General features: G+C 46.5%; 1 protein-coding gene across 1 annotated transcript in view; it reads right to left on the reverse strand.

Moving 5' to 3' along the window:
* The window catches only part of dock2 (dedicator of cytokinesis 2), a 39,389-nt gene extending 26,696 nt beyond the window's left edge, over nt 1–12,693 (reverse strand). Inside the window, exons 1-21 of the mRNA XM_066717138.1 lie at nt 12,515–12,693; nt 11,303–11,386; nt 9,431–9,471; nt 8,175–8,230; nt 6,550–6,646; nt 6,138–6,286; nt 5,572–5,707; nt 4,491–4,648; nt 4,266–4,347; nt 3,742–3,877; nt 3,503–3,578; nt 3,198–3,274; nt 2,567–2,817; nt 2,346–2,444; nt 2,172–2,244; nt 1,763–1,866; nt 1,320–1,506; nt 1,123–1,220; nt 883–972; nt 631–731; nt 84–218 (exon numbers count right to left, since the gene is read on the reverse strand). Of these exons, the coding sequence (XP_066573235.1) occupies nt 84–218; nt 631–731; nt 883–972; nt 1,123–1,220; nt 1,320–1,506; nt 1,763–1,866; nt 2,172–2,244; nt 2,346–2,444; nt 2,567–2,817; nt 3,198–3,274; nt 3,503–3,578; nt 3,742–3,877; nt 4,266–4,347; nt 4,491–4,648; nt 5,572–5,707; nt 6,138–6,286; nt 6,550–6,646; nt 8,175–8,230; nt 9,431–9,471; nt 11,303–11,386; nt 12,515–12,557 (2,273 nt within the window). The 5' untranslated portion in view covers nt 12,558–12,693. The remainder of the gene's footprint in view (nt 1–83; nt 219–630; nt 732–882; nt 973–1,122; nt 1,221–1,319; nt 1,507–1,762; nt 1,867–2,171; nt 2,245–2,345; nt 2,445–2,566; nt 2,818–3,197; nt 3,275–3,502; nt 3,579–3,741; nt 3,878–4,265; nt 4,348–4,490; nt 4,649–5,571; nt 5,708–6,137; nt 6,287–6,549; nt 6,647–8,174; nt 8,231–9,430; nt 9,472–11,302; nt 11,387–12,514) is intronic.
* Nucleotides 12,694–12,957: the final 264 nt, after the last annotated feature.

Raw genomic sequence — 12,957 nt, forward strand, 5'->3', positions numbered from 1 at the left:
CACTTACACACATTCACACACTCACTCACACCCTGGTGACACCTGCTGACACCTGCTGACCCCAGCTGACCCCTGGCACTCACTGTGAGTACAGCATGCGAGAGCGGACGATGAACTTGAAGACGTATTCCAGGGCCTTGAGCGTGCGCAAGATGGGCTCACACTGCTCCCCACGGCTTGAGCTGTCCAGGTACGCACGCAGCACTGACATCAGCTTCCTGAGAGAGGGAGGGACAGAGAGACAGACACAGAACATCAGAGAGGGAGAGAAATATGGATAGAGGGACAGAGAGAGAGAGAGAGAGAGAGAGAGACAGAGAGAGAGAAGGAAAGAGAAAAAGAAGGACAGAGGGACTCATATAGTCCAAAAATCCAATGAGAGGGCAGCAGTAGAGTGTGTTCATTTTCTCTCATCCGTCATCTGTTGTCCATCACTGCCTCTCTGTGGCTTGCCTGGGGAACTGCACACTTACAGAGACTGGGATGGGGCCAGAGAGGGAGCAGGAGGGAGAGGGAGAACTGAGTGATCAGAAAAGGAAGGAACTGATACTCACTGATAGTCAGACAAACAGACACAAGGACAGGCACTGAGACAGATGGACAAACGTACAGATGGTTAGAGGGACTAACTTGTATGCCAAAGTTGCGCTGAAGTGCTGTTTGATGTAGGCCTCCAGGACAGTGTTGAAGTGCTGGAACTTCCTGTCTGCAATCAGGCCGATGATGTAGATCTGCCGGGAAGCAGACAGGGCAGCAGTGTAAGGACAACACCATAGCCCAAAAATCTGTGTTGCACTTTATCTCCCAATGGACAAAGCACACTCACACTCTCACACTCACACCCACACACACACACGCACACACACACACACACGCACTCACCAGAGCGTCAAACACCAGGATGTCGTAGTCATCAGTCTGGGAGTGTTCCATCATGATATTGAACAGAGCATCCAGAGTGTCCTGCAGGAACTGGGGCAGAAAAAAGAGAGGGAGGATCAGAGAGAGAAAGAGGAGAGGATGAGAGTGGAGACAGACAGACAGACAGAAACACACACACAAGCAAACATACAGACAGACAGAAACACACGCATTGAAACACACACAAGCAGACACACAGACCTTCACCACCTCCTCCCCATCAATGATCTTCAGTTTCTCCAGATTTTCCTTCAGTTCATTTGGCCGAGTCCTCCACTTCAACAGCCCAAGGAGCCCCACTGAGAGACGGAGACAGGAGAGTTAATACAGCCCCATTGAGAGACAGGAGAGTTAATACAGCTTCACTGAGAGAGGGAGGTGAGGTGAGAGGAGCTGACCATTCTGTGTGAGTTTAGTGGAGCAGACCAAAGTGGACACGGTGAAGGAGTCTCTGGAGCTGATGGATAGCCCCCCCACACTGCTGGAGCTGCGGCTCAGCGTCACCCCCTTGTGGAGCTCCACCTGCTGCCGCGTGGAGGGCAGGGACAGGTAACTGTGCACATCCTCCATCCGCTTACTGTCCCCCTGAGCAGGACAGGGACAAGAGAGAGAGGAGATAGAAGCAGGGGGGATAGAGAGGGGCAATTAGGGAGAGGAAATAGGAGAAGAGAAATTAGGGAGAAGAGGGAGAGTTGAGAGTGCAGCATAAGAAGGAATGCAAAACTTGTGTAGTGCTGCAAATGAGCACAGGATTGTGTAACTTTTAGGTGTGAGAGTTTCTGGGAGAGGTGAAAGGTGGCGATGAGAGAGAGCCAGAGTGAGAGGTCGTGATCCTGCTGACCTTGAAGACGGTGAGGTCGTGGGGGCCATCGCGCAGCACCGTGCCATCCTCCTTCATCAGGCGCACAAACGCCATTGCAAAGTTTTTCTCACTCTTATCCTTTGCTGGAGAGAGAAAGTGGAAGACAGGAAGAGGAAGAGAGAGAGGGAGGTGGGCGATGGAGAGAGACTTATAACATATACACAGAAAATTCTGTATACACACACTCATTCGTGTACACACACAGTCTGTGTCCTTCCAGTCAAAGACAGAGGGAGAGGGTGAGCAAGTGAGGCAGAGGCAGGGAGATGGAGAAGAAGAGAGGGACACAAGGAGAGAGATGGACACATACATGGATAGGACAGAGAGGAGGAGCGAGAGAGTGAGAGAGAGAGATTTATAGAGGGGGGAGGCTGTGTGCTGCACTCACACTCCTGGGAGGAACGGTGGCGGAACATGAAGCGCAGGTGTATCCTCTGCATCTCCTCAATGGGTATCGCCACCTGGTGGATGGAGGAGAGCATGGTGGTCAGACAGGCACAGTGATGCAGCTGGTGGACTGCTCTACGGTAATATGACACATTCAAACACCTCTCACTCTCACCTTGAATGTCTCCATCCAGCGTGGCTGTTTGATCTGGTAGTATATCACTGATTTATATTCGTCCACCGGACGGTCTCCCGCTCCCAGACAGATAGCGCTCTGCAAAGACATACGGACACAGTGGCTCACAGACAATGACGCACAGATACACAGACAGTGACTCACAGACACACACACTAAGACACAGAAAGAAAGACAGACAAACACACACACAGTCTCACCGGCACCGGTTTGCCCTCCTCGTCGCAGACCCACATGATGACCTCAACGTTCTTCTGTGTGGTCTTGTTGTAGCGGTCGAAGTCGCCGGCCTGCAGGGTGATGTAGATGTCGTTGCGCACGTCACCAGGCATGATGATCTCAGGGAAGCCCAGCTTGCGTGCCACCACTGTGCTGCGGTCCACCAGGTGGGGGTACTCCTTACGGATCTGTACTATATCGCCAACCAGGGGCTTCATCGTCACCCACAGCCCTGAAAGAAGGCGGGGGGGGATACAGAGGCAGTGATGTAATGATGTCACAGAGAGGGAGAGATGTGGAGTAAATAGAGAAAGATGGAAGAGAAGAGACAGAGAGAGAGACAGGGATTTTGATCAACTTAGAATTTCAATCCGCCATTTCCCACAAATGACTGACCAGAAAATGTTTCAGTTCTTCTGACTGCAGAGTATATGTCTGCCAGCCCCAGCCTGAGGGACACCATGAGCCCACAGTGAGCACAGTGGGTTTCACACTTTGTTAAATTTGAATGTTATTATTACCATTGTAGCATTGTAGCAACACCAATTAATTGAGTCATACCAATAAGGCATTTGGAATTTAATAAAATTGAATTGAGAGAGATGGGGATACCTTGTCCTCCACTGTCCCCACGTGAGGCTGTCACTCTGTTCAGCAGTGTGTGGAGGAAGTCATTCTCAGCAACAACCCTGCAGAGAGGGAGAGAAAGAGACAAGGGGAGGGGGAGAGGGAGAGGGAGAGTAAGAGAGGGAGAAAGGGAGAGCGGAAGAGAGAGAGAGTCAGTGGACAATGTGCTGGGGAGGAGGGGAGGGGAGGGAAATATAATGAAGAGGGAGGGGGTAATAGGGGTGAGGGGAGGAGGGAGGAGGGAGGAGGGAGGATGGGAGGGAAGGTGATGAAGAGAAGGGTGAGCTCACGGGTGGAAGGGGATGAAGTACTGCTTCTCCTCGTCACTCTCCAGCTTCCCTTTGATGATGTCACTGATATCCATCACTGCCAGGGGAGAGAGATAGGAGGAGGGGAGAGAAAAATAGGGTAAGAGAGAGAGAGAGGGAGAAAGTACATTTGAATTCAAACTCTATAAAACCTTTATCAGTGTGACAAGAACGACTGACTCACAGCTGCAGACATATACTACTACAATCTTTGCCCCTACCTGCCACCCCGAAGGCCCTCCTCAGTCCCAGGGTGCACTTCTTGCTGGTGGAGTCCCTCAGGTCCATGCGTCCGACACGCACGATCTGACAGACCAGGAAGATCTTCTCCCGGTTCAGGTCCTTGTTTCCCAGATCCTGTGGGGGTCAGTCAGTCAGTCAGTCAGTCAGTCAGTCAATTATTCACAATTCACAATTCAATTCAATTAATTTCAATTCAGTGCTTTATTGGCATGATTAATTGACATCAGTGTTGCCAAAGCATTGACAGACATGTCCAGTGCTCAGGCACTGTGCTCTACACAGGCCCACAGGGAGCTGTCGCTCACCCTTTTCATTGTCCTTTTCATATTCAATATTCCAGGTCAAATGTCATAATTGAATCTAAATTTATGTTTACTTGATTTCATTATTGATGTTATCATTTACACTGACACCCACTCACAACTATCACTCACTCAGTCACCCTATATCTCTGCGACCCTGTGGGCTGAGAGTGTGCTATCTCCCCCTGCTGGTTACTCACAGTGAAGACGACCTTCAGGTTGTTGAGCATGTCGATCTCCTTGGGGAAACCACGGCTGCCCCAACGCACCAGGTAATTCTCACTGCAGGGAGAGACACTGGCACTTACACACAGACTCACTGCCACTGACTGCCACTCTGGCACTGACACAATCACACTTATATACACACAGAGACTGAAACAACCACACACTAACAGATAGACAGACAGACAGTGTTCTCTGACCTGATGATGGTCTGTTTCTGTGGGTCGTATAGAGACATGAAGAGCTCAGAGTCCTCACCGATACGACACACGAAGTTACGCACAAACACATACAGGCTGTGGGTTGGGGACGACTGGATCCGTGCGGACATACCAGAGTGATCGGCTTGGACATTAGACTGGGCGAGAGGGATAGGAAGGGGGAGAGAGAGAGAGAGAGAGAGAGAGAGGTGGGGGGGGAAGAGAATTTAGAGGGAAGTGTCAAACATGTCAGTGTTTAACAACATTAACAAACATTAACAAAACCTGGTACTTAAATATGAGAATTTGACTTCCGAAAGCGTACAGTATAACAAATTGTGCAAATACAAAATATGAAGACACCACTGCGCTGACAGTCTCCCACACACAGAAATGGCAGCTCCCCACTGAATCACATTATTATGGAAACTCTGAGTTGTGTAAATGTGGTTCAGCACAAAAACTCTCCTCCACGCGAGTGAGTCCCCTAATAGCGTTCAAACAAAAAACAGAGAAAGTGTCCATCACGGCAGTGCTGCAGCCTCCAAGTCACCCAGAGAGCCTCCAGGACAGGGAAATAAAACAATAAGGAGTGTAGTAAAACAATCAACAGTCAATACAGAGGGGGAATAAAATCACTGAACCCAGGCTCTTAGTTCCAGTCTCTCAATCTAATTACAGATTCAATATCGTATTAAGTTAATAAAAGCAGATTTTAAAATGCCATTTTAGTGCGCAGTTTGGAGTTACTTTACTTTCCTCAATGACTCAGCAAAAAAGTGCTTAATACAGCCCAATCAAATAACATCACCACTGTGGAAACACCTGGGCTCATTTGCAGAAGATAACATTGTGTCCAAAAGCCAGGACTCAGGGACATCATTAGATTTTTTTCACAGTACAATTTCTGACAATAAATCAAGAAATATTGTAAATAATTGTAATTACTATTTGATACTTGATATTTACTTTTAAGGGTGATTGACAGCTGGTCTGAGTGTATGTGAGTATCAATGTGACAGTGTCAGTGTGTCTGTGTGGGTGCAGATTGCAGAATGCCCTGTAGGGGACGCTGCAGTACCATCTCCTCCTTGATTCGCTCTGCGATTCTGGCGGTGGCGACTTCGTGGGCGCGGAACAGGCTGATCACGCTGCATCTGTCAGGGTCCAGTATGTTCCCATCATCATCACGCACCACCAGGTCCAACTGCAGGATCCTGAGATGGGAGGTGGGGGGCAGGGGGAGGCAGAGGGCGAACTCTGTTACATGTGAGTATTTTCACTGTTTAGCAAAAGACAAATACACACATAGACCCACACTCTCTCTCTCTCTCTCTCTCTCTCTCTCTCTCTCTCTCTCTCTCTCTCTCTCTCTCTCTCTCTCTCACAGACACACTATGTCACACACACAACATAAGAAAGTTTACGAACGAGAGGAGGCCATTCGATCCATCGTGCAATCTCAAACACACACACACACACAAACACTACCCCTCTCTCACATAAAGGACACACAATCTCTTGCACACATACACAGACACACACAGTCAAAAACACTCACACAGATACTCACACACAAACTCACAGACCTGGACAGAGAGATTGAGATGCAACGAGAGAGGAAGGGAGTGAGAGAGGGAACTGTACTTGTTGCCGTAGTCGATCTTGGACGTGACCTTCTGCTTGAGCTCCTTGAACTCGTCCTTGGGCAGCGTGCCCGACAGGAGCTGCGAGCGCCACTCTGCCAGTTCCCAAAGCAGGCTGCGCACTTGCAACACCTTCTCCTGCTTATTGGCCTGAGGGCACAGGTCAGGAGTCAAGGGTCAGAGCAGAGGTCAGTGATCAGAGGTAAGTGATCAGTTTACTCACAGTACACCTATGACAGGGCATTGTACTTTGCTATTTTTTCTCTTTCAGGTAATCATAATAGTTGCAAAACACAAACCACAAAAAAAAAACAAAAAAACAACAACTTGAGAATATCCTAACAAACACACACAGACTTGCCTGTCTCTCTGTGTTCACTATGCTGGCAGGTGTTAGTGTGAGGAGCTCTTACCACAAACAGCTGCTTCCACATGTTGCCCCACTCCCGCAATGTTGTGGTCACCTCTTGCACCAGGGGCATCTCTGCTGAGGACACCACATCCTGACCCCTGCAGGCAGAGACAGGCATCACAGCACTGGGATAGCAGCACAACTGACCCTGTGCATTGTTTGTGTCTGTGTGTTTTGTAGACACAGGTTTTGTATGTGAGTTGTGTACTGTGTGTCAGAAGTGGTGCCAGGATGGGACAGAGGAATTCAAGATTGAAATATGTTGATTCAGTTTCAAAATGTGATTTAGCAATATTTAGCCTATTTTAAAATCCGATAAGATACAAATCAATAGGGAACATTATACCGACTGCCTCCAATGCGTGATCGTTTGCAATTGGTCGAAAATATCAGTGTGTGTTGGAACTGTTCAACATTTTCAATTTCCCCAAGCGTACACATGGTACTCTTTTTTTGCACCCCCCCAAATATTGATGTTCTATTGTCTACTAGATTTTCTTAATATAAAAAGATCGAATTCATATTTAATTATATTGCATACATTATTATTGAAATACTAAAAGACACAATGGCATGTCAATATGACGTTAAATCGCATATTAAATTAACCTCATTATCGCTAAATGTGGGCTCAGATCTAATTCATAGATAGACCAGAGGTCGGCAAACTGCGGCTCTTTAGACTAGGCTAACAACGCTGCACCCGACAGCGATCTTCAATATATATATATATATATATCAAATGTCTAATAGTCTACTTATTCTGTTATGGTTTAACTAGAAGCGCCGACATTTCAAATTAGGCCACAAGCACCAAAATAGGTCAAATGGACCAATATATTAAATATGTTAATTTAAATTACATGTCACGCATTTATCACCCGAAAACTCTAAATAGTTTTACACATAAACATAAGAGTGCATTGCCAGACTGATACAACCAAGCAATAATAACTACTTACCTATACATAATATAAGGAAAACATTTCGACATAATTACTATCCACTGAAGTTTTGCTAGTGAAATGAATTGAATCTACTTGTCAATGTTGTTGCAGGAATGAACGGGTTCCCAGGTAAAGTCTGAGCTGACAGGTGTTTGTAAGTAGGAATGCAGAGGGAGAGACGCGCCACTGTAGCTGGAAGTATAAGGTCACCTACTGCGCAGAAGTCACTTTTTAGTTTGGTTAGATTTGTATTAATTAAGTTCAATGAATAAACGTCGTCGCTTTTAATATTTATATTGATGTGGATCGACATTTTCAATAATGTTGAAATGCATAGATGCGTTACCCCATCCCCCCCAGCATTCGTTTTGTACGCTTGGGAGAATGTTGAAAATATTGAACCATCTTTTAGTAAACAAACAACTCTTGTGATTGGTTAAGACGGTTGTGTGTGATTTGTGAATGGTCAATATGAAATTAATTTTTATTTTCTAATATTTGTATTTACTGATAGGAGACATTTTCATTTGTTTTGTTTATTCAAGAGATTCTAATATTGAAATAACATTTTTGCACTCATCATTTTAGGGTTGTGCAGTGATCAAACCGGGAGGGCCCGCTATAGCCCAATCATAGCGCCCCTAATGCTGTGTGTGTTGTGTAGTGTGCTGATGCTCACCCACGCTTCTCGATGATCACCTCCTTCAGGTAGATGTAGTTGGCTGGAAACACACCCTGCAGAGACACACACTGTCACACTGCCCTCAGAGACACCCTGACAGACTGCCCCTGCTCTTGCTATCGTGTACCCTTTCTCTCCCTCCCTCATTGCCTCTCCTTCCCTGTCCCTCTCCCTTCACCTCTCTGTCCCTTCCAGACAGAGTCCAGTATGGTACAGGACACTAAACACCACAGAGCAAGCCAAGCAGCCAGCAAAGTCCTCAGCTTCTACATACCCTTCAATTTAACATTGTGGTTCAGATGCACAGAGGAGAACTGGGCTGGACTGAGGACCAGACCACAGAGCTGCCTGCTGAATTGCTCTGTACCGACACCGTGGCCTCTATTAATACTCTATTAATACACTGCCTTCCTGTCCTGTAGATAAGTTTGAGTGAGTGAGTGAGTGTGTCTGTGTGAGTGTGTGTGTGTGTGAATGCATGTGCAGGTTTTCGTGATTTATGGGGACTTCATTTTAGGTTACAAATGGGTAATTACAAGGTTATTATGATCTAAATGTGACTTGTGGGGACTTGTCAAGAGTCCCCATGAGTCAAATTGCTTAAATAACATACTAAATGATGGTTTATTGAAAATGTAATAATTCAGAAAGTTTTATATGAGGGTTATGTTTAGGGGTAGGGTTAGGGTTAGGGGATAGAATCTATAGTTTGTCAGTATAAAAATGTAGGTGTGCGTGTGTGTGTAAGAGTGTGTATGCGAATATGTGTGTGTGAGTGAGAGTATATGTGTGAGTGTGAGAGTATGTGTGTGTAGCCACTATCCATCCACCTCTCTATCTCATTGCTGTGCACAATGTCCACCCTCCAGGGCTACAGAACTCCCCCAGTGCTGACCCCTGTGACCTCTGACAGGAGCCCCACTGTCCTTCTCCCTAACAGCCGTGGAAGAACAGCCACATGTTTCCCCACTCACTGCTTGTGAATAACTGCCCTGTGAGAGCCTTCACCTCATACCACTTCTGCAATTCAGTCAGCAAACACAGCCGCTTTCCTAGCACAGTCTCTTCCAGTACAGTTTCTCTCCCAGCACAGCTACACACAGACAATATTATCCCAACAGGACAGCCCTCAATACTGCAGGCCGATTCTGAGACTGGACAGTGACACTGGATAGTGGCCCAATCACCCAAAGCACCTATACTTAGATGACTGCCCCCTCACACCCGGGTGACTGAGGCATAGAGTGACTCACCTTCTGGGTCTTGTTCTTGGCCAGGTAGCCTTTGTACCAGCCTGAAACAGCAAGATAAGGGCAGTCAGTCAGGGAGGAACGCAACCCCCCACGGCCCAACACCAACCCCAACTCTGCCCCCTCTACATGCTAACCACGCAGCACAACGCTAAAAGGAGCCCCTTCTTATCAACCCCTCTCTCTATCTATCTCTGTCTCTTTTCCTTTTTCTCTCTCTCTCATTGCCTCATAAACTCCCTGTATTTCTCTCTCCTATCTCTTTCAGAGTCTCTCCTCTCTGACTCCCTGTATTTCTCACTCTCATCCATCTGTCTCCTTGTCTCTTTCACTCCTTGCTTCGCCTGGTGTCCTCATTTACTTAAAAAAAAGAAAATTATTTATTTTATTACAGTTTTTCTCGATTGCTTAAACACAATAACTGGTTAATGTAGCACAAAAACACAAACTCTTACGTTGTTCCCAAAAACACACACACGAGGACGAGGACTGTCCATATTTTCAGAAGGGAAAACAAGTAATTTGCCTTGTTGTTACTGTGATACATGTAATGTTGTAGTGCATATACGAATCTCCACTTTGTTCTCAGTGTAGTTTTTACCACAGTAATGGATGACCATAGGTCAGTAATGGTCAAATTTAATTTTTGCAGAACTGAGAGGTGGCTATCTATTGGAGGTAGGCGGAGACTTGTCACAGCTGAGCAGGAGACTGCCCTGGTGAATATGATGATTGCCAATAATGCCATCCATTTACCAAGTCTACCAAGGAAGTCTACCAAGGAATTGACTGCATCAGCATTTCCACCATTGACCGGATCGTTCAGAAGAACCACATAAGGACAAAGCAGCTGTACTGTGTGCCCTTTGAAAGGAATTCAAACAGAGTTAAGGAGCAATGATTCCAATATGTGCAGGTAATTGCTATACTCTACAGAATTTGTACAGTAAGTAGAGTATGGCCCATCTCTCCAGCATATCAATACAGTACTGTATAGTAATGTTACAGTAACTGCAGTACACAATCTTTCATTCCAATACAGTAGTACACTACAGTACTGTATTTGCAGTACAGTACAATATGTGTTTTTTTTACTTCTGTAGAGAATATTTGAGCTGGATGCCATGACTGACCCACAGAAGTACATCTTCATCGACGAGGCAGGGTTCCTGGCCAGAGGGGAGGCAACGTCACCCTATGTGCAACCATCAGCAATCGTGGTATCCTCCACCGCCATCTCAAAGTGGGTCCATACAACACGGCTTTCTAGATCAGCTGCACAATAACATTCTTCAACAGGAAGGGAAGCCAGGGAAACCAGAGCAAACCCAATATGTTGTCATTTGGGATAACGTGAGTTTCCATCGGGCTGCTCTGGTTCGTGCCTGGTTTAATGACCACCCCAGGTTCACCATAATTTTTTTGCCAGCATATTCCCCATTTCTGAATCGAGGAATTGAGGAATTTTTCTCAGCATGGCGGTGGAGAGCCTATTTCTCTGAAAACCTATTCTAAACATTTTGGTAGCAGTGTTTTGAATTAATCCTTCGAGAGTGTAACAAACAGTCATGTAGTCTGTGTTTTTGACAGCTTGTGTGTGTTGTCTGAAGGCAGTTTGTATTGGAACCCAGAAGTTAGATGTTTGTACCATTGAGTGTGAGTTTTTAAAATTGTGTGTGAAGATTTGAGAAAATGGTGAGTTGCTCCAGGAATTGTCTAAGCAATTGAGAAAAACTGTATTAAATAAACATATTCAAGAGACACATTCAGGAGTTTTGTAAAATAACAGCAACAATAATGAGAAACATCAGACAGAAATAGAATCAGAATAAGTAGCAGTTGCCACAGGTGTAATTGTGGATGAGGAACACTCACCATCGCATGTCTCCTGGATGTGGACGGTGTCCCCAATTTCCAGGGACAGTTGCTTCTCCCCTGAGCCTCTGAAGTTGTATGTTGCTGAAAGTGTGAGGGCAGAGTCAGACACAGCCTCATGTTAAGTCTTACACTCTCCCTCTCTTACCACACTCACATATTGTATGTGGTGCAGTGTGAGTGCAGTGTGTGTAGTATGAGTGTAGTGTGTGCAGTGTGAATGTAATGTGTGGCGTACACAGTGTCGGATTGTTTTTCTTTGAGTGAAACTGACTTCCTCTATCACTTCCTGTGCAGCGCAGCTTGCAGCGCAGCTTGTAGCGCGCAGGGTGGGTGCCTGTCTGTGTGCCTGTCTGTATGCCTTTGTGCGTCTCTCTCTGTGTGTACTGGTGTATAGTGTACAGTGAGTGTGGGTGAGTACAGTGTTCAGTCTCTGTCTGTGTATCATTGCATAGTATTAAATGTGTATGTGTCTGTGTATAGTGTAAAGTAATTGGTCTGTGTGTAGTGTACAGATTGGTGTGTGTATGTGTGTAGTACACAGTGTGTTTTTAGTGTACATTATGTGAGTAGTATACAGAGTGTGTGAGTGTGTATTGCATTGCATTTGTAAAGTAATGCAATGTATTATGATACTGTCAAGCTGTACTGATTCTGTTCCTCAATAGGAGCCTATGGCAGCAGCTGTGTGGAGTGTAGAGAGCTCTAGAGGTATAGTTCAGAGTGCCCTGTGCTGCCTGGCAGGCTGTGTGAGTGTCTGTCTTTCTTCAGAGGGAGTGCTCTGTGCTGCCTGGCAATCTGTGAGTGTCTGTCTATTTGGCACCCAGCCCGAGCTCTGACATCTCTGCCAGTTGTATCTCACAGGATTCACACTGTCCACACTCCTTCCGTCCACATTCAAATGTCCACATTCAATCTGTCCATACTCAATCAGTCTACAGAAAGTCTACTCTGACTGACTGATCGATTGATTGATAAACTGACTGCCCCTACCCTACCCACCACAATCCCCCCAACACACACAGTGCCTCCCATCCACTCACACACACAACGCTCCCACGGCCCTGCTCCACTCTATCACTGTGTTCTCTCAGAGCCCCAGGTTCAGTTGGCCCACACCTGCCCACATCCTGTGCACAAGGAAGTGCTGCAGAGAAGCAGAACTTTCTGGAGACGGAGCAGCAGCGGGTGAGAGCAGGCGGGCAGTCTTACCTACGCCAAGTCTCTGCTTGGTGGTGCAGCTCCATGGTGCCATGATGGGTAAAAGCCAGAGCCAGAGCACTCTCTCTTCCTCTCTCTCTCTCTCTCTCTCTCTCTCTCTCCCCCGAATCTTTCTCTTCCTCTCGCTCTCTCTTCCTCTCTCTCCTCTTCTCTTTCTCTCACTCGTTCTCTCTGTGACAAGTTTCCGTTCCGCCTCTCTGAGCCTCACTTCTGTGTTTTCTGAGAGATGTCCCTCCTCCTCTTCTTCCTTCCCTCTCTCTCTCTCTGCCCCCCCGGTAGCTCGTCATAGGCTACTTATTTTAAATCTGTGGTTCAGTATCTGATGACCATGACAGCTGCTCTGGTTGCACTGACTGGGCTGCCCTGTGTTTGAAGCAGTACTGCAGCATCCTGCTTTCAATCAGCCTGTGACTGGGATTACAGACACGCTCACT

The sequence above is a fragment of the Amia ocellicauda genome, chromosome 11, assembly GCF_036373705.1.
Source record: "Amia ocellicauda isolate fAmiCal2 chromosome 11, fAmiCal2.hap1, whole genome shotgun sequence".
In the NCBI taxonomy this organism is placed as follows: Eukaryota; Metazoa; Chordata; class Actinopteri; order Amiiformes; family Amiidae; genus Amia; species Amia ocellicauda.